The sequence below is a fragment of the Vipera berus genome (genome assembly GCF_964194415.1).
Source record: "Vipera berus genome assembly, chromosome: 2".
In the NCBI taxonomy this organism is placed as follows: domain Eukaryota; kingdom Metazoa; phylum Chordata; class Lepidosauria; order Squamata; family Viperidae; genus Vipera; species Vipera berus.
Genome location: NC_138203.1, coordinates 149,004,040 through 149,028,867, shown reverse-complemented (window position 1 = coordinate 149,028,867; position 24,828 = coordinate 149,004,040). Strand labels below are relative to the sequence as shown.

Genomic DNA, 24,828 nt, shown 5'->3' with positions numbered 1-24,828 from the left:
TATGTAATTCAGCTGCTGGTTGGAAAAAAAGGAAATAAATATATCTACAAGGTTAACAAAATTATGCAGGAGCAAGGGAACAGTTTACCGAAAGAATTGTAATACTGAATATTGTTGCACTCAGTGGATCCAAAGACCACAAGAACAGCCAAAGGCCCATTTAGGCCAGCAATCTCTTCCTATTGTGATCACTTAAATATATTTGCAGACCTCATAAGCAACAATGTTCCCTGATACTTCTGATTTAGAAGGAATGTATAGCTGTGTCTCATCCCTGTGGATGCCCTCACCCTTCGTTATTTCATTTTATTTTAAAACTGTCCAAGTTTGTGGCCTTCATCTTTAACTGTACAACTTTGCTGGAAGTGTTTTGAGAGGGGGAAGAAAAAAATTCACATCCATTTTCCTCTCTTATCACAGGAATCTTCAGCTTTTTTGGGCTAGCGGGAACATTTATAATTTTTGGAACATGTTGAAGGGTTCTGGAACAAAGGGAAATTGTTTAGTATAACTGTTGCTTTCTTGCTTTTTGTAATCAGCTTTTGCAGCAGGGAAATTTCATGCAAGTGTGGGAAACATGTACATGTATGGGATATACTGAAGGAGGGAATAAAGGAGTGTAAAGGGATGATTGATGTCTTTCTTATGATGTAATGGCTCTATTGTCTGATTTTCATTGGCTAACGAAGTTTATAAAGCAATGTTACCAACTTTCTAATGCGTGGCACTTCTGGATGTAACTCTGCCAGCGTTTCAGATTGTTGGTCCCCCGGCTGCTTAATTTGATCAAATAAAGTGCTGCTTGATCAAGAAGTCTCCGCTTGGGTTATCTGATTAGATTGATATGGTATCTCAAGTTCAAGTAAGGGACTGGGACCTTACAATGTTGTACAGCATTTTGTAGAAAAGCTAGTGGTGAGCTTAGTCAGTAGCAAAATGAGAACAAAGCACTGATCAGAATACTATGTACCCTAGCCTGCCACCCCATTTCAGGATGCTTGGTGTTTGTTTGTTACTTTTATGGGGAGTGGACACACTTCTGAACTTAGGACTGGAGTGCCGTTATCCATTGGTTCTAGAAGGGAGTTTGTTTATTTATTTAGCAAATTTGCTTGTCTCCCATCTTGCTGCCAGGCGACTGGGCAGATTACAATATTAAAATAATTAAAAAACCATATAGATCAGGGGTCTCTAACCTGTGGTCTGTGGCCCAACAGGGCTGGGGGAATGCAAGCACTAGAGGCCCTGCTGGCATTTGCACATGCGCATGGGTACTAGCATCACCACCGTGTGCCAGTTTGCACACGCAGACACATGCACATTTCCCTGCTCCTCCCTTTCCCTCCGGGCCACCAACCTGGAAAGGTTGGGGAGCTCTGATATAAAGACAGACAGACAGATACATACATGCATGCATGCATACATACATACACACATACTTTTTTTTCTTTTTACGACCCTGTAGTCCTTTATTCAGAGTGGAGTCAGGGAAACTGAGGGGAGCTGAGCATTTACTGGCCAGATGCCCTTCCTGATGCCTACGCAGAGTTAGCAGCAGATATTTTCTCTTTACGCCCTGATAGAGAAATACTGCATTTGTTGTTGACTACAATTGAACCCTTAACCTTCCAAGTGGGAGGTGTGTGTCTTCACATCTAGGCCACTGCGGTGCCCACATACATACATAGATACTGTGATTAAACCTAAAAGATGGGAAGGGAGGGACCAGAATGTACGGAGGGGGGGGGAGAGGTAGCATCTGCTATTGCTTCATCAACCACCTCCAGAGTGACACTCTCACATTGGGGGCCCAAGCCAATTGGCAGAACTAGGTCTTTATTGAGCCTATTTGGGGCCCCGAGGTATTCCTAAAACAAGAAAAAATTAAAAATATATTAAAGTCTAACATTTTTCCAGATGTTCATTTTAATTACATTTTAAAAAAATGTAAAATATCAGATGATCAGGAAACCAGGCAGGCACCATTGCAGCCATGGGCACTATTGCAATCCTTGTTATTCATACTGAATAGTCAGAATCTATCGTATTAGTCCCCCTCCCCCTTACCTTTTTTTCTATTTGTAAGCCCCCCAAGTATTTTTTCTCACAGGACAACTATTCCATCTGCTTATTAAATCTGGTTGTTGTTTTCTGACCCTGAAGCTTTTAACAATATTCTCTGCAGGATGATGAAAGCTGTACACATTATTCTTAGTTGTGCCAGAGACTGATATAAAGGCATTACAATATTGGTAGTTTTATTTTCAATTCCTTTCTTAATGATCCTCAACAGTGAATTTGACTTTTTCATGGCAGCTGCACAATAAAGAGCTGTTTTCACTTGGAAACCATCACCCTCCTAAAATCTCTTTCCTGGTCAATTTCTATTAGCTCAGCCTCATAATCCAGCAAGGTATATATGAAATTAGATCTGCTTCGTCTCAGTGTACATGACTTAAATTTTGCTTCTGATGGAGTGATGTCAATATTTTAATACCATGTCTCCAGTTGTTGGAGCCTTTTATTTGGACTATTTAGCCTAAGTAATTTGCTGTTTTGTTAGCAACCCAGACCATCTCAGTGTACATTCACAAAACCAGTTAAAAATAATTGGTCCCAGTGCTTGAAGGACTGTTTACTTTGCATTACTGCAAAAACTGAATATTTATTCTTACTGCTGGTTTTCTCTTCTTTAACCCACTGTCAATTCAGAAAGGTCTTGTCTATTTATTTCATGGCTGCTATGGTTTGCTCACAAGTCTTTAATGAGTAACTTTGTCAAAAGGCTTTTTGAAATCTAAGTAATCAGTGTCTACCAGGTCACCTTTATAAGTGTTGACACCTCAGAGAACTCGGAACATTTACTGAAGCAAGACTTGAAACCACTGATATATAGCATCAGCACATCTTGCCTGTCAGTGGGTAGATAAATTCACTTTTTATATTGCTATTTCCTTGGTGAAACAGTTCTATAATTTCTAGTATTCTGCTCTTAAATCCATTTTGGGAATCACAACAACCAATTTTTAGAAGATGCCACAGATTTTTCTTAGCTAAATTCCTAGCATTGTGACTTTGAAAATTTCCAAAACATTTTGAAGTGACTGGAATATGATGACATTCCCATTCAACTTTTAACAATTCTTTAATTTAAGGGTAGTTCTCTTTGAAAACTCAAAGATTTGTGTTGTACGTCCTTCACAGTTTTCTGCCTGTACACATGGATGTGTTGCGGTGTTTACCATTCCAATTACTTCAGCAAAATTCATGCTTTACATAATACCCTGAATGTACATGTATTTAATTCTTTTTTTCAATTATATAACAACCCATATCATATAAGCAACTCTTGGGACACATGGTTAAAAATATATGTGCAATGATACAAAATGAAAATTAAAAAATAAGGACATACAACAAGAATAAAACAAAGAAGTGGTAGTCATCAACAATAGTTAACAGCATCTCATAGGTTCACTCAACCTCCTGATTCTCATGCCTGAGAGAACATCTACTCCATAAGGGCTTTCTGAAAAGCCAGCAGGATGTGGACAATCTAATCTGGGGGGGGGGGGAGAAGTGCTCCAGAAGGCAAGTGTAGTGACAGCAAAAGCCGGGTTCTTGGATCCTGCCAGTTGACACCCTTTAATTTACAGGATTTGGATTGTACTCCTGTCAGGGCTGATGTGGACACAAGCAATCTGAGAAAGACAATCCCTCCTGATCCCATGCCATGTAGAGCTTTATATGGAACAACCAACATCCTGAATTGCCACTGCATCTTGTCAAGCAATAGTGTAATGTGGGTCAATCTAGCCATACCTGTAATGGCTTGTGTTGCCATATTATGGACTAGCTGCAGCTTTCAGATATTCTTCAAGGGCAGCCCCATGTAGAGTGCATTGCAGGATTCTAAGTGGGACTATGCATAAGGCTATCTGATTCAGGAAGGGGTGCACAACAAAAGTTGTACAAAAGCTCTCCTGGTCATGGCCACTACTTGCTCCTTGAGCAGCTTCTGTGAGTCCAGGAACAATTATAATTGTTAGAAAGTGAAATAGAAAAAAATAATTTAAGATTTGGCTGGCATTTTCCTCATTTTTTTTTTCCTTGGATGACTTTGAGACCCTGTGGCTCTGAACTGTGTATGCAATACAAGATTAATGTTATAAAATGGAAAATCACAGCACTGGAGGAGAGATTACTCTTCCCAATATCCATCTTATGCAAAAGTCAAAATTATGATATGAGATATCACAGCATAAAAACACTGATCTGAGATAATTAATTCCAATAAAATCCCTATCCTCTATGCCAAATCATGGCAGATGCCCTGACTGAAATTCATTTTCAGAATATTAGGATACAAAAGCTTGCTGGGACAATTGAGATGAGACAGCTGAATCAAAGTAAGGAGTGTTGAGTCATCCAGAAACTCCATGTGAGCAGTGAATACACAAAAGTAAGCAACAGAAGGCAAAGCTGCATGTCTTACTCAGCAGCCTACAAATTCCAGAGAAAACAAAACTTTGTTGTCAAATGGAGATGTAAGGATCACATGAGAGAAACTAAAGTCAGTGAACCAAGAATGCTAATAAATCAATTCTACCAAAACATGAAGCCAAGGAGAGTTTGTGGATCAAAGACAACAAGTAGAATACTGTATACAAGAGAAGTCAAGTTAGAATAATGGTCATGCTCCAGGCAAATGCTGATATATCTTGCAAAACAGTTTTAGGTCTTAGATTTCAATGTGGGCACACAAAGCAAGGTGAAATGAATATTAGAATAGAATAGAGCTGGAGATCTTCTACTCCAGCCCCCCGCTCAAGCAGAAGAATCTATACCATCTCAGACAAGTGACTGTCCAATCTCCTCTTAAAAACCTCCAACGATGGAGCGCCCACGATCTCTGAATGCAAGCTGTTCCAGTGGTTAATTGTCCTCACTGTTAAGAAGTTTCTCCTTAATTCCAGGTTGCTTCTCTCTTTGGTCAGTTTCCAACCATTGTTTCTTGTCTTGCCCTCTGCTGCTTTGGGGAATAATTTGACCCCTTTCTTCTTAGTGTCAGCCTGTCAAATACTGGAATAATGCTATCATGTCACCCCTATTTCTTCTTTTCTTTAAACTAGCCAAACCCAGGTCCTGCAGCCATTCTTCATATGTTTTAGTCTCCAGGCCTTTGATCATCTTAGTCATCTTATTGTCTTCAGCAACTGTCTCATTTTCTAATAGAGTCTTTTCAAGTAACCAACCACTAGCTCCATCCAAGCTTAGCTGGTGCTCTTTATGATTCTGACTTCTAGAAAGAGAGAATACAGTACTCTGTTCCAGGATGCTGACTAGCCATGCAATATGAAATTTGGAGTTGCAGAGACCAAAAATACCACAGGGAGTAGTTCGGCTTCATGTTCCACTGAGAAACAAGAAGTAAACCAGGTTCTTCACTGTCATCCCCTAACATCTCCCCATCCCTTGAAGACATAGCAAGTATAGATATAACATTTTAGATAAGTTTTAAAATATGCTCTCTCTGTATGTTTCAAAGAAAATATTTTATTTAATTTTATTTAGCTTAAAAATAAAACAAATGAATCTCAATAACACAATAAAACAAATTCAAACAATAAATGAAAAGAATTTAGTACACCTGGAAATAGAAATAATCTTTAAATCCATAATGGTGAGGAATATCATAACAATTACACTCCATGGTGAAGGAACTATCTTATCAATCATCAAAGCTTTCCAAAAAGTTGAGGTCTTAGACTTAGATTCTCTAAAAGCTTCCAAAGGTTGGTACTATCTAGTCTTGAGTAGAAATCCTGCTCTCCAATTTTAGAAATTATGCTAATCAGCTGATAGCACAAGTAGCATGCTATTAATACATGTATAGTTGAATGTAATCTACCCTTTCTGTGTCACTGAAAGTGAAGTATAAAAAAAACAGTATTATTTTGCCAAAGCTTTGGTGGCATTTCTAAAAACATTAACTAGCAAATATTCCAAAGGTAGAATTGCTCGGGTTAAGAACCACAGGGCAGCAATCAGAGCTTTTGAACAAAGATTTCTTGACAGTAAATCATTTGCTTTTAAGACAGTTTCTTATATACATAAAAGCTCTCTGAAAAATGCAGAAGAGAACAAAATGTTGTTGTTTTTTTCCCCAGCAGCGTAGACACAGAGGCCCCCAGCCTTCATTGGACAGTGGACACAACTGGAATTTTCAGAAGATGTTGTGGGCATTCTTGAAGTACAGTTCCTTGGCAAGGGTGACCAGCCTCAAAATTGCTGTGGCCCATCAGAGACCCAGAAAGAATCTTGGAAATGACAACAGTAGTGGATTGGGTGCTTTATTTCCCACAAGCCAGTTTTCCATTTGTTTTTAATTACATATACAAAGGTAGGGATAGGCAACCTGACAGATCCCACAAGAGCTTTCCATGAAGAAACTGGGATCTTCAGGCAACATATTGGGGACCTCAATTTTACTGGAACCGGGAAGAGAAAAATCATGGACAGTCACAGGTGAAGTCAATGTGTTAAGATAACATGCTTCTCTTCTGAGGAATCAATGAGCAAATCCACTATTTGCAAGACAAGGAGAAGCTGTGGTGTACATATATGTAAGCATCTTAAGAAGTAGTTGTTTTAATATATACAAACGTTTTTGAGTATTTTCTTAACAAGGCAGCCACTCTTTCAGGAATCAGGGCTATTAGGAATCAGCACAGCTGGCTTTCCTGAGCAGCAGAAAAGAGTTTATTGGACAGAAAAGTTTTCTATCTTCTCATAATTTTCAGTAAAACAACAAGCCCAGGAAACTATTTTCTTGATAATATACATTTTTCCCCCTCTGTGGCAGGAATGGTTTCCTTATTAGGACCTACAAGCTTTAAAAATCACACTACTGTGAGTCTGTTCTCCCATAAAATGAAAAAAGTAAATAACATGGGGGGGGGAATCTTTGAATGCAGCACTTTTCATCATGCAATATATCTTCAAATTATCCCCTAGCATTATACTAAGATTTAACAGAAATGCTTTAAAGTAAAAGGGAAGATTATCAGTTATTAGAAGATTACAAGATGGGTTTTTTTGTCCCACGTTCAGTACTATTTCCCAGTTAAAGCAAAGATGGGTAATGTATCATGCATTGGGTTAGCGTTGACATTCTTGCCAACACATAAATACCAAGTTACATACCAGACACATATTTTTTGTGTAACATACACTTATCTTTGAAAGCAACTAAATTACAGTTAAGAGGTTCAATGGCATCTCCTGTTGTATCAATAATAAACAAAGACTTTTTTGCACATTTTAATAAATTTTCCCATACAATATTTCCATTCAACAGTTGTTTTACAAATGGTCACTGTTAATTATCGTAATCTATATCTTCTGCATTTCATTTTCTTTTGATTGTCCTATTGTCTCCACACACAAAAACACACACAGATGAATGCATCATTGCAATTCTGAATAAAATTTCATCTGAATAAGAGGATTGTGATCAACAAAAAAATATATTTAAGGAGCTGCAAAACTATTTGTGTTCCTTTCTTCACTCAATTTACACCAATAGAATATTTTCTTATTCAACGTTTTTCAGAAAACCCACGACCACTGAATATGGGAAGATAATAATCTAGTCTGCTATGTTTACGTGAAAGTGAAAATCAGATTAACCTTTCCCACTCAAGTCATGATAATCTTCTTAACTCTTATAAATTATTTTTCCCAGGCAAGTCATGCATAAACTTACGTATTTCAAATGATTGGATCATTTCTGTTAACTGATCTGAACCTTTGATGATGATGTAAGATGAATTAGGACACTTACTATATAGCCTGCTTTATCTAGTATAATCCATAATCGAGTTCATTAATTTACTTATAGGAGATACATAAGACCACACCAAAGGATTTTTAAAATACTAAAACTAGCTCAAGATTTTTGAGAAGTTCTCATATACAGTAATAGTCATATTCAGTATGTTTGCTTTCTGCTCTAAATTGTGAGTGTGTGTGTGGGAGGGGAAGCAGGATTATATCTCAAACTCTAAATGAATGGCATTTACTTTAGAAAGCATATTTGGGTCAAATATAAGCTTCTCATAGAGAGGCAAATAGGCCAAACGTTGATGATGTGTAGAAATCTCAAACCTGACTATGAGACTAGTAACAAATAATAAACCTCATATAAATTCTAGTGGTCAAGGATGGCAGGTTAAGTTATCCGGATGGTCTTGGGACTGAAAAATGGGGGCCCAAATCAGGCTCAATGTCACACAGACATTAAGAAGCTTCATGCTTAATTCAGGTAAGCAACCCTTGCCTTTTAGCTGCAAACATATAAAATGGCAGGAACATTAAGTAATGGAGGAAGGGGTTGTTGTACATTTCCGCTATTACTTTTGTGTAGCGTGGGCTGGTGAGGCGGCATGAGTCAAGAAGGATGAATTTGCAGTTGGAGACCCAACAGGAGCAAATAGGACCCAAGAGAGAGATCAAGTGAAGAAACTGGCACATGGAAATAATTGCAGGTTTTGGAGACCAGAACAGGCATCAGTGAAAATAGTTTGACAGTGGTGCTGAAATCCAAGGGGCTCAAAAAAGGATTGTGTATTTCCTTCTTCTCATTCTCCTCCCTAGGACAGAATTGTCCCTAGAATTGAAAGCACAGGAAGAAGCTGCATGAATGAGGGAATGAAAAATTAATATTCCTTTGAAATTGTCTGTATAGCACTGTGTATGTATAGTTTGTTAAACTAAGGCCACTGAATATATTAAATATCATTATAAATGCAAAATGTATGGACTTGTAAGTAAAATTCCTGTCCCTTTGCCCCACCTTCTGAGAAGGGGTTAAACATAAAGAGTATGGCAAAGCAGTCTATTGTACATTTGCCAGAGGGGGAAATTGAACTATGAAAAAAGAAAACAAAATAACATTAACATTAAGTTCAGTAAATACATCTTCCCCCACCATGTATGGAAGAAACATTAGGTTTGTATTTAAATAGAAGCTCTCCAGCATTATTATGGGGGTCAGTATGCTGACTCTGTAAACTGCTTGGAGAGGCTGTAAAGCACTATGAAGCGCTATATAAATCTAAGTTCTATTGTAAATCCTATTCTAATTCCAAAATGAATCTTGTAATGCTAGGCCAATCTATACAACTGTGAAGGAAATCAGGCAACAATTGCATGTTATGAAGAGCCCTCCAAGGTGCACATATTCTAGCATAGAATTAAAGCAAATCTATTAATTAGAGACTGAGACTGAATGCCATTCATCATCCATAATGGTTATATTCTTATTTTGTCACATAATTCCAGCTGCCAAAGCAGCAGAATTTATTCTGCCAGCCTTTTTTTTAAGCCATGTTTCCCAGTTAGTCTCTCAAGGATTTCCCAGTTAGTCTCTCAAGGAAGTGGATAATGTTATTGGATCACTTGAGTTACAACCTGCCTGCTGGAATTTTCTGTCCCTCTCTCTGGCTTGGGTCAAAAAAGTTTCCAATTATCCTATCCCAGAATGGGTATTTTGCAGCCTGTAGGCCGCATCTGGCCCTGTTTGGCCAGCGGCAGCAGCAAAAGGACAGTGGTGGTGGAGGGGGCAGCAATGGTGGCAGGGGCAGTGGCAGTGTGTGTGTGTGTGAGAGAGAGCCTGCCATAACAGACCCAGTTTTCATGTGGCTCCTTGGGAAAATCAATTGTACAGCCTTGCCCCATCCTGTCAATAATTTCTGAAATTAACCTCTCTCTGCAGCAGATGAGAGATAAGGAGCTGTCTGGGGAGCTGACCAGTTCCAACAAATACAGGAAATCAGAAGTCAATCATTTTCCCCCTTTTCTGCACCTTTGTCTTCACTCTTTTCTTTCTTCTTTCATTCTTTGTTTTCTTCCTTCTACATATTAGTTCCTGTTAAATTTTATTTTGTATTAAAATTATAATGAAAATTTATATATAAAAATAAGTTGCCAAAGTTGGGAAACACTGCTCTGGATATACAATTTAATAATAATAATAATAATAATAATAATAATAATAATAATAATAATAATAATAATAATAATAATAATAACAACAACAACAACAACAACAACAACAACAACAACAACAATAACAACAACAATAATAATAACAATAACAATGATGATGATGATGATGATGATGATGATGATGATATTTTGAGAACAAACCACAGCCAAACTCTAAAACCCCAGCTACAAGTAATTTCTATTATTTGAAATATATATTTCCTGGGGGGTTGCGGGTTGCGCGTGCACGTGTAGTTCATATTTACTCAAACTGGTGGAGAACATTCAGGAACTCTTAGAAGAAACAGATTGTCTAGATCTGTTCCCCTTCCAGTTTGGACCTATCTTTGTCACAGAAATGGTCTTGGTCACCCCAATGGATAAACTGCACTGGGAGAGAAAATGAGAGAGTGGTAGTCTCAGATGTCTCAATAGACTTGCTGGTATTGACAGTAGCATCCTTTTACAGTTCCTGAAGGAGATGGAAATTAGAGACCTGCTTTGTGTGGTTCTTAACTCTTTGGGTGTTAGCCAGCTTGGGTGACAACATGGGAGACATAATGGAACTTTGCAGAAGCCCTAGAACAGAAGCCCAAGAAGGAAGAGAAAGACCTCAAAGTCAGGAGATCTCACCAGTTCCAGTTGTAGAAAGAAGAAAATGAAGAAGGAGGAGGTTTAAGGGCTGAGGGCAAAAATGCTCATTACTGCAAGGCAAAGAGAACTATTGATTAAATATATTGCAGCGGCCATCTCCCAAGATCATCCAGAAACCAGGCCAAGTGTCTTTTAATTCTGAAGAGTAGGAGGAAAAAGCCCAAAGTGTAAACTCTTGGGCAGAGATACAGTATATACAGCCTCTAACTGTTTTGTACTGCAATGGACAATCCACTATTGTTGAAAATTCATTTTAGCTTGCAGTAAAGATTTTAATCAAATTTGTGATTCCTTGGTCAAGTTTTTCTGTGTGGTAAATTTAGGGCTAAGTAAATGGAAATATGTGGTTTACTGTTGAGCCCAGACATGAAGCCTGATCTCATGCACTGGGAGAAGTTTAGAGAATAGTTTTATATGTGCTCTTTGTAATTACTCAGCACTCTTGAAAATAGTTGTGGATTTTTGTGTTTGTTTCTCCTTGTCAGATTCAAGTGTTCATTGCAGTTTGAAAGTTATTCAGTTCTGAGAAATCACCTGTGTGGTTTTGTGTGCTGCCTACATCCTGCAGATAGTGCTTTGCTTGTTTGTGCGGCCCAATTGCTGGCATGTTGCAGCCTGGTACTGGTCCATGGACTGGGAGTTGGGGATCCCTGTCCTAGGTTCAAACCAGAGTACCAACATTTTTTAAAAAAATGATGAGGTAGCAGAGAAAAATAAGGTTTTCAGGTTATTCAAATGATATGAGCCTAAGGACATTTACAGAGTGGTTCCCTACTTTATAAAACAATTAAATCGCCTAGTCCAGCATCAAAGAAACTTCAGTCTTGTTAGATATCATGCTTCATAAAGCAAACTTCTAGTTTTGATTCATATAAACAGTTTGGAGACTGGCGTGAACATCTCTTGGCTGTTAGGATCAAAACATGAGCAGAAGGCTTCAATATTTGGTCTAAAGAAGAGTCTGAGTTCAGACCTGAGGCCCGAGTCACAAATAGATTTGGAAGAGATAATAATAATAATAAAGTTGGAAGGGACCTTGGAGGTCATCTAGTCCAACCCCCTGCTCAGGCAGGAAACTTTATACCATTTCAGGCAAATGGCTGTCCAGTCTCTTCTTAAAAACCTCCAGTGTTGGAGCATTCACCACCTCTGGAGGCAGGTTGTTCCACTGGTTAATTGTTCTAACTGTCAGGAAGTTGGATAGTAACTCCACTATCCTTTTAAAAATTCCTAGCCAATTCTAAGTTTTGATATATAAATGGGAGAAACAATTGGATAAATGGGAAGTGATCATACAAAATGCAATTTAAACATATTTTTATCTTGGAAGTTATATCCTGTTTGTACCATTTTTTCTGAATGTCACTCAAAGATTAAGTGTGGCCTTCAGCCCAAAAAAGGTTACTCAACCCTTTCTGTTTATAGGCTACTCTCCTGGAGCAAATACAGTATGTGTATAACAAGTGTTTTTTTAAGCCCCTTCTCACAAGTGATCAGGCAAGAATTCTCAAAGGGTCAGTGAGCATTTATCATTACTGATCCTTCCATATACCGTATTAAGACCTACACTAGACATGTACAAAAGAGCATATACTCATCATATGTCCTTAACTACATGGAACTATTTCCTTGTTTTTGTAATATTTACCTCAGTGCACTTATTTCCAAAATATCTAATTCCAAGCAAACTATTAGTTAATTGTATAAGAAAGGAGAAGCCATAGATATTTATTTATTATCAAATTTATATAACCACCCTTCTCATATGTTTAGTTTAGTTTAGTTTAGTTTTATTGTATTTGTATACCGCCCTTCTCCCGAAGGACTCAGGGCGGTGAACAGGGCATACATAAAAAATACGAGATACAAAAATTAAAAAAGAATTAAATAATAGCCCAGTTAAAACAGTCGGTAACAATATACAATATAAAAATCCCCATTAAAAATCCCCATTAAAACCCCAACATATCCCCATCAGGCCAGGCTGGCTTGTACAAATAGATGGGTCTTCAGACCGCGTCGGAAGGAGCGAAGGTCAGGTGCCGTCCGGAGCTCGACCGGCAGCTGATTCCATAAAGCCGGAGCGCCCACAGAGAAGGCCCTCCCCCTGGGGGCCACCAGCCGACATTCTCTGACCGGAGGCACCCTGAGGAGGCCCTCTCTGTGGGAACGCACAGGGCGGAGGGAAGTTGACGCCGGCAGCAGGTGGTCCCCGAGGTACTCCGGACCCATGCCATGTAGGGCCTTAAAAACCATTACCAAAACCTTGAATCTCACCCGGAAGACAACCGGCAACCAATGCAGCTCGCGGAGCAAAGGTGTAACATGGGAGTACCGGGAAACTCCCAAGACAACTCTCGCGGCTGCATTCTGTACCAGCTGAAGCCTCCGAGTGGTCTTCAAGGGAAGCCCCATGTAGAGAGCATTGCAGTAGTCCAGACGAGAGGTCACGAGCGCATGAGTGACCGTACACAGGGCATCCCGGTCTAGATAGGGCCGCAACTGGTGCACCAGGCGAACCTAGGCGAAAGCCCCCCTAGTCACAGCTACTATATGATCTTCCAGAGTGAGCCGCGAATCTAGGAGGACTCCCAAGTTGCGAGCCCTATCTACGGGGGGTAAAAGCTCACCCCCCATAGAGAGAGGTGGAATATTCTGAATATCCCAGGATGCCGGAATGCACAGCCACTCAGTCTTGTCAGGGTTGAGCTGAAGTCTGTTCCTCCCCATCCAGACCCGAACCGCCTCCAGGCAATGGGACATCACGTCAACGGCATCACTGGGGTGGTTTGGGGTCGAAATGAAAAGCTGGGTATCATCAGCGTACTGATGATACCCAACTCCAAAACCACGAATGATCTCACCCAGCGGTTTCATGTAGATGTTGAACAGGAGAGGCGAGAGGACCGACCCCTGAGGAACTCCACAAACGAGAGACCTTGGGGTCGACCTCTGCCCTCCTGCCAACATGTGTATCTATGAGAAGCATACACAGTTTAAATAAGACAATTAAAAAAACTAAAAAGCATAAATAACACTCAAACCATGGAATACATTCAAAGTCTTAAGTACAATATAATAATTTTGTGGGGTCCCTATTTACATGGAATCCCTAAGTTTGCTGACAAAACCAGGTTTAAAGAGATTTCAAGAGGGTCAATGGGGTTAGGGCCTATCTCAATTTAATGGTGGCAGTGGTTGCAATAGAGTGATTATAAGCCTGAGGAGGAAAATAAAATAATTCAAGCTTTTGACTTGGAATAATCAGAATAGTTTAAGTACAAAAACCAAGAACCAGAATAGTTTAAGTACAAAAACCAAGAACCAGTTCCTCCTCATAGTGATCAAGTATGTTTCCAATATTTTTTCCTTTAATTAGGATCACTCCTTTCTATCTCCTTGGTTATACCTTTCTGAGAATTCCCAGAAGATTTAAAAACAATCTTATAGATATAAGTGTTCCACAGATTTCAATGTAAGTTGAATATAAGGCCAGATTCTTTTTTCTCTCGGACTTAAGAAACACAATTTGAAAATCAATAAAGTTAAAAAAAACACAAGGTTTTCTATATATGTTACTATGATGCTTCATCAAAAGCAGGCATGTCAAACTCGCAACGTCACGTGATGTCACACGACATATTGGGACTTTTTCCCCATTGCTGGCAATGGGGTGGGCGTGGTTTCAGCATGACTCATCCGGCCCGCGGGCTGGCAGTTTGACATGCCTGAACTAAAGTGAGAGGTATAGAATTGATCCTAATATTGAGCTATGTTCTGATTTTTTGTTGCAGTGCACAGCTGTATCTAAATTTCTGAAATTCTTGAACATAAAAGCCAACACTACATGTTATGATGTACATCAGAATAAAATAGCAACAATTCACATAATGACTGAATAATAAACATAGCACTTACCTGGAACAAAGCTTCCCTGGACCACCTCCTTATAAGCCCACCAGCCTTCATGGATTTTTGGTGAATTCTGCTGAGCTAAAGAAAGAAAAACAAACCAATAAAAACAGAGCAATAATATTTTTTTTTATTTTCATGATACAACAGCTCTTAGTCTTCTATATAACATTGTCTACACAATACAAAATAGGTCAAAAAAAGTTTTGTATAGCTTCTAGAAGAGTTAATGGAGGCCATGCTCTAATTCTTAAATTGGATAGCAAGTCTTGTTTGTATCAATGAGGCTTATGTACAAAGAGAATCTCAAAAGTAGTCTTCAAAGACCTATTTTCCTTTGATTTAACAGCTCTCAATGGACTACTGAAAGCTATTACCAAAGTGCAAGAAGATACAAATTCATGATGTATTGACAAAAGCAAATACTAAACTGCCCAACACAAACACGCAGACAAACCAAGAGTGGAAGATAATTAATCAATGGAAATGGTACCCCAAATTTTTGGTCTTCAATCAATAAATAATGAGAATGCACAATAAAACATTAGATGTTCATTTTAAAGAACATAAACTTCTGAATCTAAACCAAGCATTTATCAAAATTGGATAGATTTACATACTGACTTTATCTTTAAAGAAACTGCAATCTTGTATTAGAAGAAATGTTCTATTCCTCAAATCAATATTATTGACTTGTATAGGATTCAAAATTTCAACACTCCCCACCCCCAAAATCCTGAGATTATTGCAACCAATATATCATATCTATCTATCTATGAATGTTCCTATGCTGGGTCCTTAATATTGTCCAAGTTTGGGTTTCCTGTTTGAAACATGTTATTACCAGACTAAATAACATCATTACTGCTCTATCTCCAAAGTCAGGGGGGAAAATTAACTAGCAATTCAATTCTCAGCTATGTGTATTTACCACTATTATTCTTATGCTTTGTTGATATGGAACTTTGGATGGATTTAAGAAATTGAAAAGCTGTCTGATTGGCACGGTTCTCATTGAGTGTTCTGGAATGCTCGTTAAAAATGCAAGACACAAATTAAATACATAAAGTAAATACAGTATTAGCTCTTGAACCAGGCTGGTGAGCTATAAATGCTGATATCATGAGCAGAATGTGACAAAAACATCATAGTGAAATGAATGCTGCCATTTTGTTATTGTAATGTTAACTAATGACGGTGGTGGTGCAGTGGTTAGAATGCAGTACTGCAGGCTACTTCTGCTGATTGCCAGCTGCCAGCTTTTCAGCAGTTCAATTCTCACTGGCTCAAGGTTGACTTAGACTTCCATCCTTCCCAGGTTGGTAAAATGAGGACTCAGATTGTTGGGGGCAACATGCTGACTCTGTAAACCGCTTAGAGAGGACTGTAAAGCACTGTGAAGCAGTATGTAAGTCAAAGTGCTATTGCTATTGCTGTTCATGCAGTTAAGTACCATCAGCCTTCTCGTACAGCCAGTACAGGCAGTCCTTGATTGACAACCATTTTTTAAAGACTGTTTGAAGTTACAATGGCACTGAGGAAAGTGACTTATAACCGGTTCCCACACTTATGACAGTTGCAGCATCCCCATAGTCATATGATCAAATTCAGGTACTTGGCAATTGGCATATATTTAGGACAGTTGCAATATCCTGGGATCATGCGATTGCCATTTGCGACCTTCCCAGCTGGCTTCTGACAAGCAAAGTCGATGGGGGAAAGCTGGATTTGCTTAACAATTGTATTAACAACTACTTAACAATCATGGCAAAAAAGATTATAAAATGGGGCATGACACACTTAACAACTGCCCAGCTTAGGAACAAAACGTCTGGTTCTGATTGTGATTGTAAGTCAAGGACTACCTGAAATGTCACATAAGTGCAATGTTAAAGAAAGCTCATAGCACTGCAATGAATGACACATTCAAAATTTGGAAATGTTACTAACTGCTAAAGAAAAGAATTATGAAAGAATCACTCTTTGACTTGTGTGTCAGGCATTTGTCTTAGATCATACTATAGGTAAGAACACAAATTTATCTGAGACTTCTGGTCCTGCGCGGTAGCGACTAGTCATGGCCACACCCCTGCGGCCAACTTTCATCCTACCTTGAGACCGTAATGGGTCCAAGCTGCCCCGGAGAGGCGGCAAAGAAAGATGGGTGCCCCGGCAACTCTGGAATGACTGTGGTCATTCCATTCGTCTTGGGGAAAGCCTTCTAACCTGACAGGAGAAAGGCTGTATTTCATCGATCAGCCCAAGCTACTTGCAACCAGAATCCAAAAAAACTAACCAGCACTACAGTAAACAGCATGCTTGAAAATGGGTGAGGAATCTGATTTTCCCTTTTCTATTCTACACTTAATTTCCTAGAAAAGATCCCACAGAAGCAAAATACCTCCAAAAGTGAAAGAGGGGGACTTCCGACCCATCCTTATATTAACGGAAGGGCCGAATTAAAATTTCTATGGAGGATCAAAATATATGTAGTGAAATAAATTTATAAACTTGAAAGCTAAAATTTAACTTTCGACAAGTTTAAGATTGTTGAATGGTTAATACTCTCATTTTAAAGCCCATTGTTCATATTGAAAATTAAATAGATGCTGACACCTAGTGGTGGATGAAGATTATGACAGCTATGATTTCAATAGAGAACTTGCCAAAACCTGGGAAAAGCTAATCTATGTTTGTGACCTTCAAAACTTTAATAAAGAACAGCTGTGACAAAAAAAGACAACAATCTGGGCTGCAGACAGAGAGAATTATAAACTTTAGAAAAAAAAATCTTTTTTGAACTCTTTGGATTACAAATAACTATTTAACTAGGACTCTAAAGCTATTGAGGGACATGGTGGCTCAGTGGGTTAGGACGCTGAGCTTGTCGATCAGAAGGTCAGCAGTTTGGTGGGTCGAATCCTGAGTGCCGCGTAACAGAGTGAGCGCCTGTTACTTATCCCAGCTTCTGCCAACCTAGCAGTTCGAAAGCACATAAAAATGCAAGTAGAAAAATAGGGACTACTACGGTGGGAAGGTAACAGTGTTCCATGCGCCTTTGGCGTCTAGTCATGCCGGCCACATGACCATGGTGACGTCCTCCAACAAGCGCTGGCTCTTCGGCTTTGAAACGGAGTTGAGCACCGGCCCCTAGAGTCGGAAACGACTAGCACGCATGTATGGGGGAACCTTTACCTTTACCTAAAGCTATTTGCAGATAAGAAGGAAAACTCCAACTTTTGGCCATCATGGATCAGAGTCATGTAGACAGAGCATACCAAGAAAACATAAATACCTCTCAGGAGGAGATATATAGTATACTGCAATTAATTCAAATAACACTGAGTTCAAATCAGAAAGAAATCCAAAATAACTTTGAAAATACAAATCAATCTATCTCTAAGTTAACTTTACAACAAAAAACTTCCAGGAACAAACAACAGAGAAGGAGCAGACAAAACAAATAAGTGGACCTAAAACTGAAAATAGAGACTCAAAGATGGAACTTAACAAAGCAAGAAAACATGATTTAATCCTAGTGGGAGAAAATTTACAAGAAATGGAAAAAACAATTTATCCTTTAAGACTACAAAATAAATCTGAGGACAAAAAACCAGATTGGATAAAATGGAATGTAGAGATGTTGAAAACATCAGAGATAAAGGAAGTGATAAGAGAAGCAAAGAAGGGAGAAAGAGAAAAATGTTTTCAAGAAACATGGAAAGGCAAAAGCCTCACACAAAGACACTTCATTCGATTTACCTCTTATACCTACAGCAACAGTCATGAATATGTGGAAAAACTTTTTGATTCAGCAAAACACATTAATCAAGAAAGATACCGGTCAAAGGAAAAAGATCAAAGTGAAAATTAAGAAAATAGAAGATGGTATCTACCAGAGAGAATATTTAAAAAAAAACATTTGTTTGAATATGGTTAAAGAAATAGAAAAGATTTTGAATACATATGTCATTCTAAGAGAGATGAATTCCTTAAATAATACTGTATGCTTTCTCCCCCTTTTTATTTTATTTCTTGATATAAGTAATATATATTAAATGTGTCTGAATTTAGGGAAATTATAATGTATTAAAAATGTTTTGAATAAGAGTTAAAGGATTAGATGACTAGGCAGATTAAACAGAATATTTAAAGATTAAATATATATTTAATCATGGTTAAAAAGAATAAGAAATTTTGGGAATGAATATATATTAGCTTAGGAGGAATATATATTTTACTGTAAGTAGTATTTTACTTTTTATGTTTCTTTACTTTTGCTCTCTTTTCCTTTTCTTTACTGTTTTTACCTATTCTTTAAGAAATGTAAAAGTGTTGTGATGGTTTATATGGGAAAAATGGATTTAAATCTTTAAATGTAATTAACTGTTGATAAAATCTTAACCAGCAAGAATACTTTGAACTTTATGGTAGAAACAAATCTTAATAAGGACTGTAACAGGATATAAGATGAGGCAACCAGAATGATTAGTTAGAAAAGAAATATTATATTGTTGTGATCATTATTTCTAGGAATATTGGGGGGAAAATCATATACATAACTGTTATTTATCAAAATAATAAGAAATGTATTATTTCAAGGTTTGTAAAGAAGACATTTGGGGGAAAGGGGGAAATCAACTAAATGTACCATGTGGATTATGGATTATAGAAACCAATTGTTAATGATTTTTCTTTACAAATGTAAACTCAGCAAACACACTGTTTACCACCTATTAAGTGATTTATGTTTTTAAAAAATCAATAAAATATATGGGGGGGGGAAAAGAACACGGATTTATCTGTTCTGTCCAGAACTGTCTGGAATGTTTTTTCCTATATTTTCAAATAAATGTTAAAAATCAACCTTTCCCCCAATCTTTCTGCAAATTGGCTCCGTAGTAGCAATCAGCAAAAAATCTAGTTGATTTTTAGAAGGTGGAAAAGAAATACAGAGAATTCTGTTCTAATCTAATCTATTAGTTGTTACAACCCAGATATGGTAGCCATTATTATCTTACTGACCCTTGCATCTTTGGAGTGAAAAACAAAGGGACACATACTTAGTTCTCAGTGTCTCTTATAAGTGTTGTTTTGCAATTTGGTCAGTTGCAACATAGCCAAGTTTGAGTGTCCCATGAACATCTCTAATTGTTACTATTGTTATTCAGAGTTAAAACCAGGATTGTAAACCAGTGATGTGCTGAAAACCTCCATCCTGTTTAAAAAAAGAAAAACTGGGAGATCATGTCATTAGGTTTCTCAAAAAGGGAGAGAAATTCTCTAGCAATGTTTGTACTAACTTGGGCATAGGATAATTTGGACAATATCACAATTTTTATATATGTTCTTTAAAATATTTTTCTTTTAATTTTTTATCAATTACATGGGGCAAAATTTTCCATCCTTCTTCTTAAACCTTCCTAAAAACAGATACACACAGAAGCAAATCAAATTATAAAATAAGTAAAACTTTTACTCTGCAATATATGTAACTTTTGATAGGGAACACCTAAAGAATATAAAACATTTCACCTTTTTCTTTTATATAACACGAAGGTCATTTACTGAACAAAATAGCTGCTTGCAAGGGTATTTTTGCTGAACAAGAGAAGTAAGATTATCAAGTTTTGTGCTAAATGATGCATGACATTGAACTCCATTAGAAAAAAGGTAATCCTGTCAGTGCCATTATACTTATAAAATCCTTATGAGGTCAACAAGCATCAAGTTGACGGTAGAAAAAAACCCCAAACAGACAGTAAACAGGCAGAAAAACATTACATACTGAATCCTAAATGACACTAGCCTGGCAATATGAGATACACATGCATTTACTAAAAAGTATACATAAATCGTATAGTTAAGTCAGATGGATTGGGACACATGCTCTCAATTAGTGTGCCAGAGATCTAAGTCAGTTAAAATATGATGGAGGAAAAATAAAATGTACTGTCAGGCCTTGTCTTGAATTACAGACTATGGCAAGAGAACTAGAGCGCAAGGTACCTGCGTGTGGTATTGAAAAGCAAATGAGAAAGCAGATCCCAGGGTACATCATTGTCTTTAAGAAAACTGCACATGAAAAGCATGACAGATACAAATTTGCACTGCGCCAACGTTTTAAAATGAATTCTGATACACCAAGCAGGATTTGACAACATTTCATTTTTCAGACAGACAATGAAGGGGTTGGGGTGCCATGTGAGATAAAAGGTTTGTCCCACCATACATTTCCTCTTCCCATTTGAGCAGTGTTTGTAAATTGTGCAAAGAAAGTACCCTAATCCACAAAACTGGATTAGCAACTGACAGCTCGAAAACAAAGCGCTGTGAAATTAAAATGAAGTTGCCACACAAATGTTTCTTGTTCAGCCTCCAGTGTGGCCCACACAGCACAGCAGGGCTGTGCTCTTCAATCTCTTGCCCATTTGACAACATGGCACAATGCCTGCCTGCATTCCAAGGAAATCTGACCTTACAATTGGGCTGCTGGTGCCAATTGCCAAGAATGGCTTTAAAAATAGACAGCTCAAATTGTACTGCCCATATCATAATTCACTTTCATGCCAGCAGAAAATGCAGCTATGACCAAATTGTACACAGGCATCACATTTGAATAAGCAAAGCAAGCACGTCCAACTGCATTATACAAATAGCAATTCCACTATAACTGCTTGGAGAAATATACCCGTCCCACAGGGTTGCATCAAACTGATGACTACATTGTAGAATGAAGTCTTTAATGAGCTCTGCCACACACTTTAACGATTTCCCCACTTTGTCCTCACCATCCATGAATTGCAAACATATTTAGCATCCAGCTGAGCTCACAGAGAAAAGCTTTAGCCAGACTCTGCTCAACCCCAGTTAAACACTAGCTGAAGCTATCAACTAACCAGCATGATTTCTCTGCCCCAAATTCATCAGTCATTGAATTTGCCTCTCCTTTCCCCCAAACTTGCAATAACTCTATGAAGAAAAAAAAATCCCTCAACACATTCAATTCACGTTGGAGCTATTCTAGCAATGTGGTACAGTGTTCCACAAATTCCAAAAAGCTGGCAAAGCTACATTTGAGGGCTTTCTCAGGTAACAGTCTGTTCAGAAAGAAACGAAGGGCAGCATATGTGAACAGCATGCAAGTTTCACCTATAGCAGAAGATAGACATGTAAGGACACTGATTCTCTATGAGGGTTAAGGAAGGAAGTAATAAGATTCTGCATAACATTACTAGTGCTTTTTAATCAACATGGTATGATGGTGTACCACAGCACACATAAAGTAAAATCATTTTATGACTCAATAACTACAAGTAGATTATTTATTTGTTTGTTTGTTTAAAATTTTATGCTACTTACTATGGTGGGATCTCAGTGGGTAAAGGAGGGGGTAAAGTAGTGGGAGATAGGGGGCAGAAGGCTGGTGGATTGCACTACCCTAGACATTGGCAGTAGACATCTGAAGGGAAAGAGGGAAAAGAATCAACCATTCAATTTTTATTATGGTCATACGCCAGCAAAGAGGGAAAAGAAAGTGCTGGAAGAAATGGCAGACCAGCCAGAAAAAGCTTGGTATGCTGGGAAGGAATGAAGGGAGGCTAGAATAGAAAAATGACATGGATCTACTTCACCTCTTCGTCTATCTAGGTTTTGTTTGTTCTGAAACTTCAAACTACTAAAGCAATCTAGATTTTATTTCTGCTGAAGTGTGACTAACTGAAAAGAGTTCGGCAGAACCTGTGGAATGTGATAGTTTCTTTTAGGTTTGAAACAACAACAACTTTGTGCACTCCTAGTAAAGGGAACCATTAATGGACTGTCAACACTGCTGCAATTCCAAAACCTCTCTTCTAATCAAGGAAATCTCAGGCATGGCGAGAGCTTATCTAAATTCCCTGACCAAGGAAATGATGACATCCTCAATCATGGACCTCAACATTTCATGGCAACCGTAGACATGCTGCAACTAGTACCTGGCTAACTGAAGTCAGTAAGGGATACGTTAGATTTTACATTTTTGGATGGCATGAGTGATTTGAAAAAAGAAGGTGGTCTGTGTGACTCTAATATTATGGACATATTATTCCTCAATAAGTTTCCTGAATAGAACAAATTAAAAATAAATGACTCCAAAAATGCTGAAACGGTCTAACAAAAAAAAATATCCCCCAAACATTCGGTGGAAAATCACCTGCTTTCACTACCTAGTTATGCCTAGAGTACCAGCTGCAAACCTTCCTCAGCCAGTCATATTTGGTAAGAGTTATCTATGTTGCAGTACAGTCGGTTCCATAGATGGCTGCAGTATAGCATCTGAGTGGCTGTCTTTGAAAAGTACTTAGAAGTTGCAGCTGGTACAAAATGAAGCAGTTCAGCTGCTAACCAGTGAAAGGAGCAGGTAGTATGATACCATTCTATGATACTAAAAGATCTATATTGATTTCCAGTTGCTTATCCAGAATAATTTAAAGAATTACTACTAGTAACAATGTAAAGAGTTGCTATCAGTTACTATCATGGCCTGAACAATTTAGGAACTGAGTACCTGAGGAAATACTGCTCCAATTACGAATGTCCAACTACTAAGAGGGACTATTTTGAAGAAACTCCTGTTTCCAGTGGTTCATTTTCATTGTATTTCCCTCAGTTATATAACTCATTTCCTCACCCAGCCAGAAAATTCTGTTGTGGACCTGATGGAGATAATAATGCAATATGGGAGGGTTTCTGGATTTAAAGTTAATGTACAAAAAACTAAAATTCTGGCCAAAAATATGACAGTATCGCAAAAGGCTCTTTTAGAAGGATTAACTGGATTTGAGATTGTTAAAAGGGTCAAATATTTGGGGGTGTTTTTGTCACCCTCTAATACAAAGTTATATAAAAATAACTATGAAAAACTATGGGGAAAAATTCAAAAAGAAATGGAGAGTTGGGAAAAATTGCAATTGTCTTTGTTGGGAAGAATCGCAGCAGTGAAAATGAATGTCCTGCCTAAATTTTTATTCTTATTTCAAATGATACCGGTTCTTAAGAAAGATTCTAATTTGGAAGAATGGCAACGGGGTATCAATAAATTTGTTTGGGCAGGGAAAAGGCCACGAGTTAAACTTAAGATTATGCAGGATACTCGTGAAAGAGGTGGTCTTAAAATGCCCAATCTTAAATTATACTATGAAGCTGCTGCGTTAGCAGGGATAAGTGATTGGATTAATTTGACACAAGAGAGATTATTAAATCTTGAGGGCCACGACTTGTTATTTGGCTGGCATGCATATTTGCTGTATGATAAGAAGGTAGATAATGTGTTTAAAGTGCATATTTTAAGACAGGCATTGTTGAGAGTTTGGAAGAAGTATAGATACAAGTTAGACTGTAAGATGCCATTGTGGGCAATTCCAAAACACGCAATAGAAAACATAAATGTTGGTTTCAAACATGACGTGACCACGTATAAGGAGATTTTAAGCTTGGAAAGAAGTGTATGGTGTTTAAAATCGTATAATCTCTTGCGAGATGAGAAGATTGTTCAAACCTGGTTTCAATATACCGTATATACTTGAGTATAAGCCGAATTTTTCAGCCCACTTTTTGGGCTGAAAAATTCCACTTCGGCTTATACTCCAGTCAACAAAAAAAACTTACCGAGGACTTGTGCGCGGCCGAGGCTTTGGTGCTTCCGGGATCGCCCGCACCTCTCCCAAGCCACCGCCGTCCGAGACCTGCCGAAGTTTGGGGAGGTTTGGGGAGGTGCGCGCGCACCTCCCCAAACTCCGCGCCTTGCCTGCCTGCTTCTTTCCGCAGCGGAAAGAAGCAGGCAGGCAGGGCGCGGAGGAACGGAGACTTGCCGACGTTTGGGGAGGTTTGGGCGCCTCCCCAAACCTCGGCAGGTCTCCGTTCCTCCGCGCAGACCTGCCGACGTTTGGGGAGGTTTGGGCGCCTCCCCAAACCTCCCCAAACGTCGGCAGGTCTCCGTTCCTCCTGCCGACCTTTGGGGAGGTTTGGGCGCCTCCCCAAACCTCCCCAAACCTCGGCAGGTCTCCGTTCCTCCGCGCAGACCTGCCGACCTTTGGGGAGGTTTGGGCGCCTCCCCAAACCTCGGCAGGTCTCCGTTCCTGTTTGGGGAGGTTTGGGCGCCTCCCCAAACCTCGGCAGGTCTCCGTTCCTCCGCGCAGACCTGCCGACCTTTGGGGAGGTTTGGGCGCCTCC

General features: G+C 38.6%; 1 protein-coding gene across 1 annotated transcript in view; it reads right to left on the bottom strand.

Annotated features, from left to right (window-relative positions):
- CA10 (carbonic anhydrase 10) overlaps positions 1-24,828 on the bottom strand; it is a gene marked incomplete at both ends in the record, with an annotated part of 395,435 nt that overhangs the window by 284,401 nt on the left and 86,206 nt on the right. Inside the window, one exon of the mRNA XM_081320644.1 lies at positions 14,623-14,697. Coding sequence (XP_081176770.1) covers positions 14,623-14,697 — 75 coding nt within the window. The remainder of the gene's footprint in view (positions 1-14,622; positions 14,698-24,828) is intronic.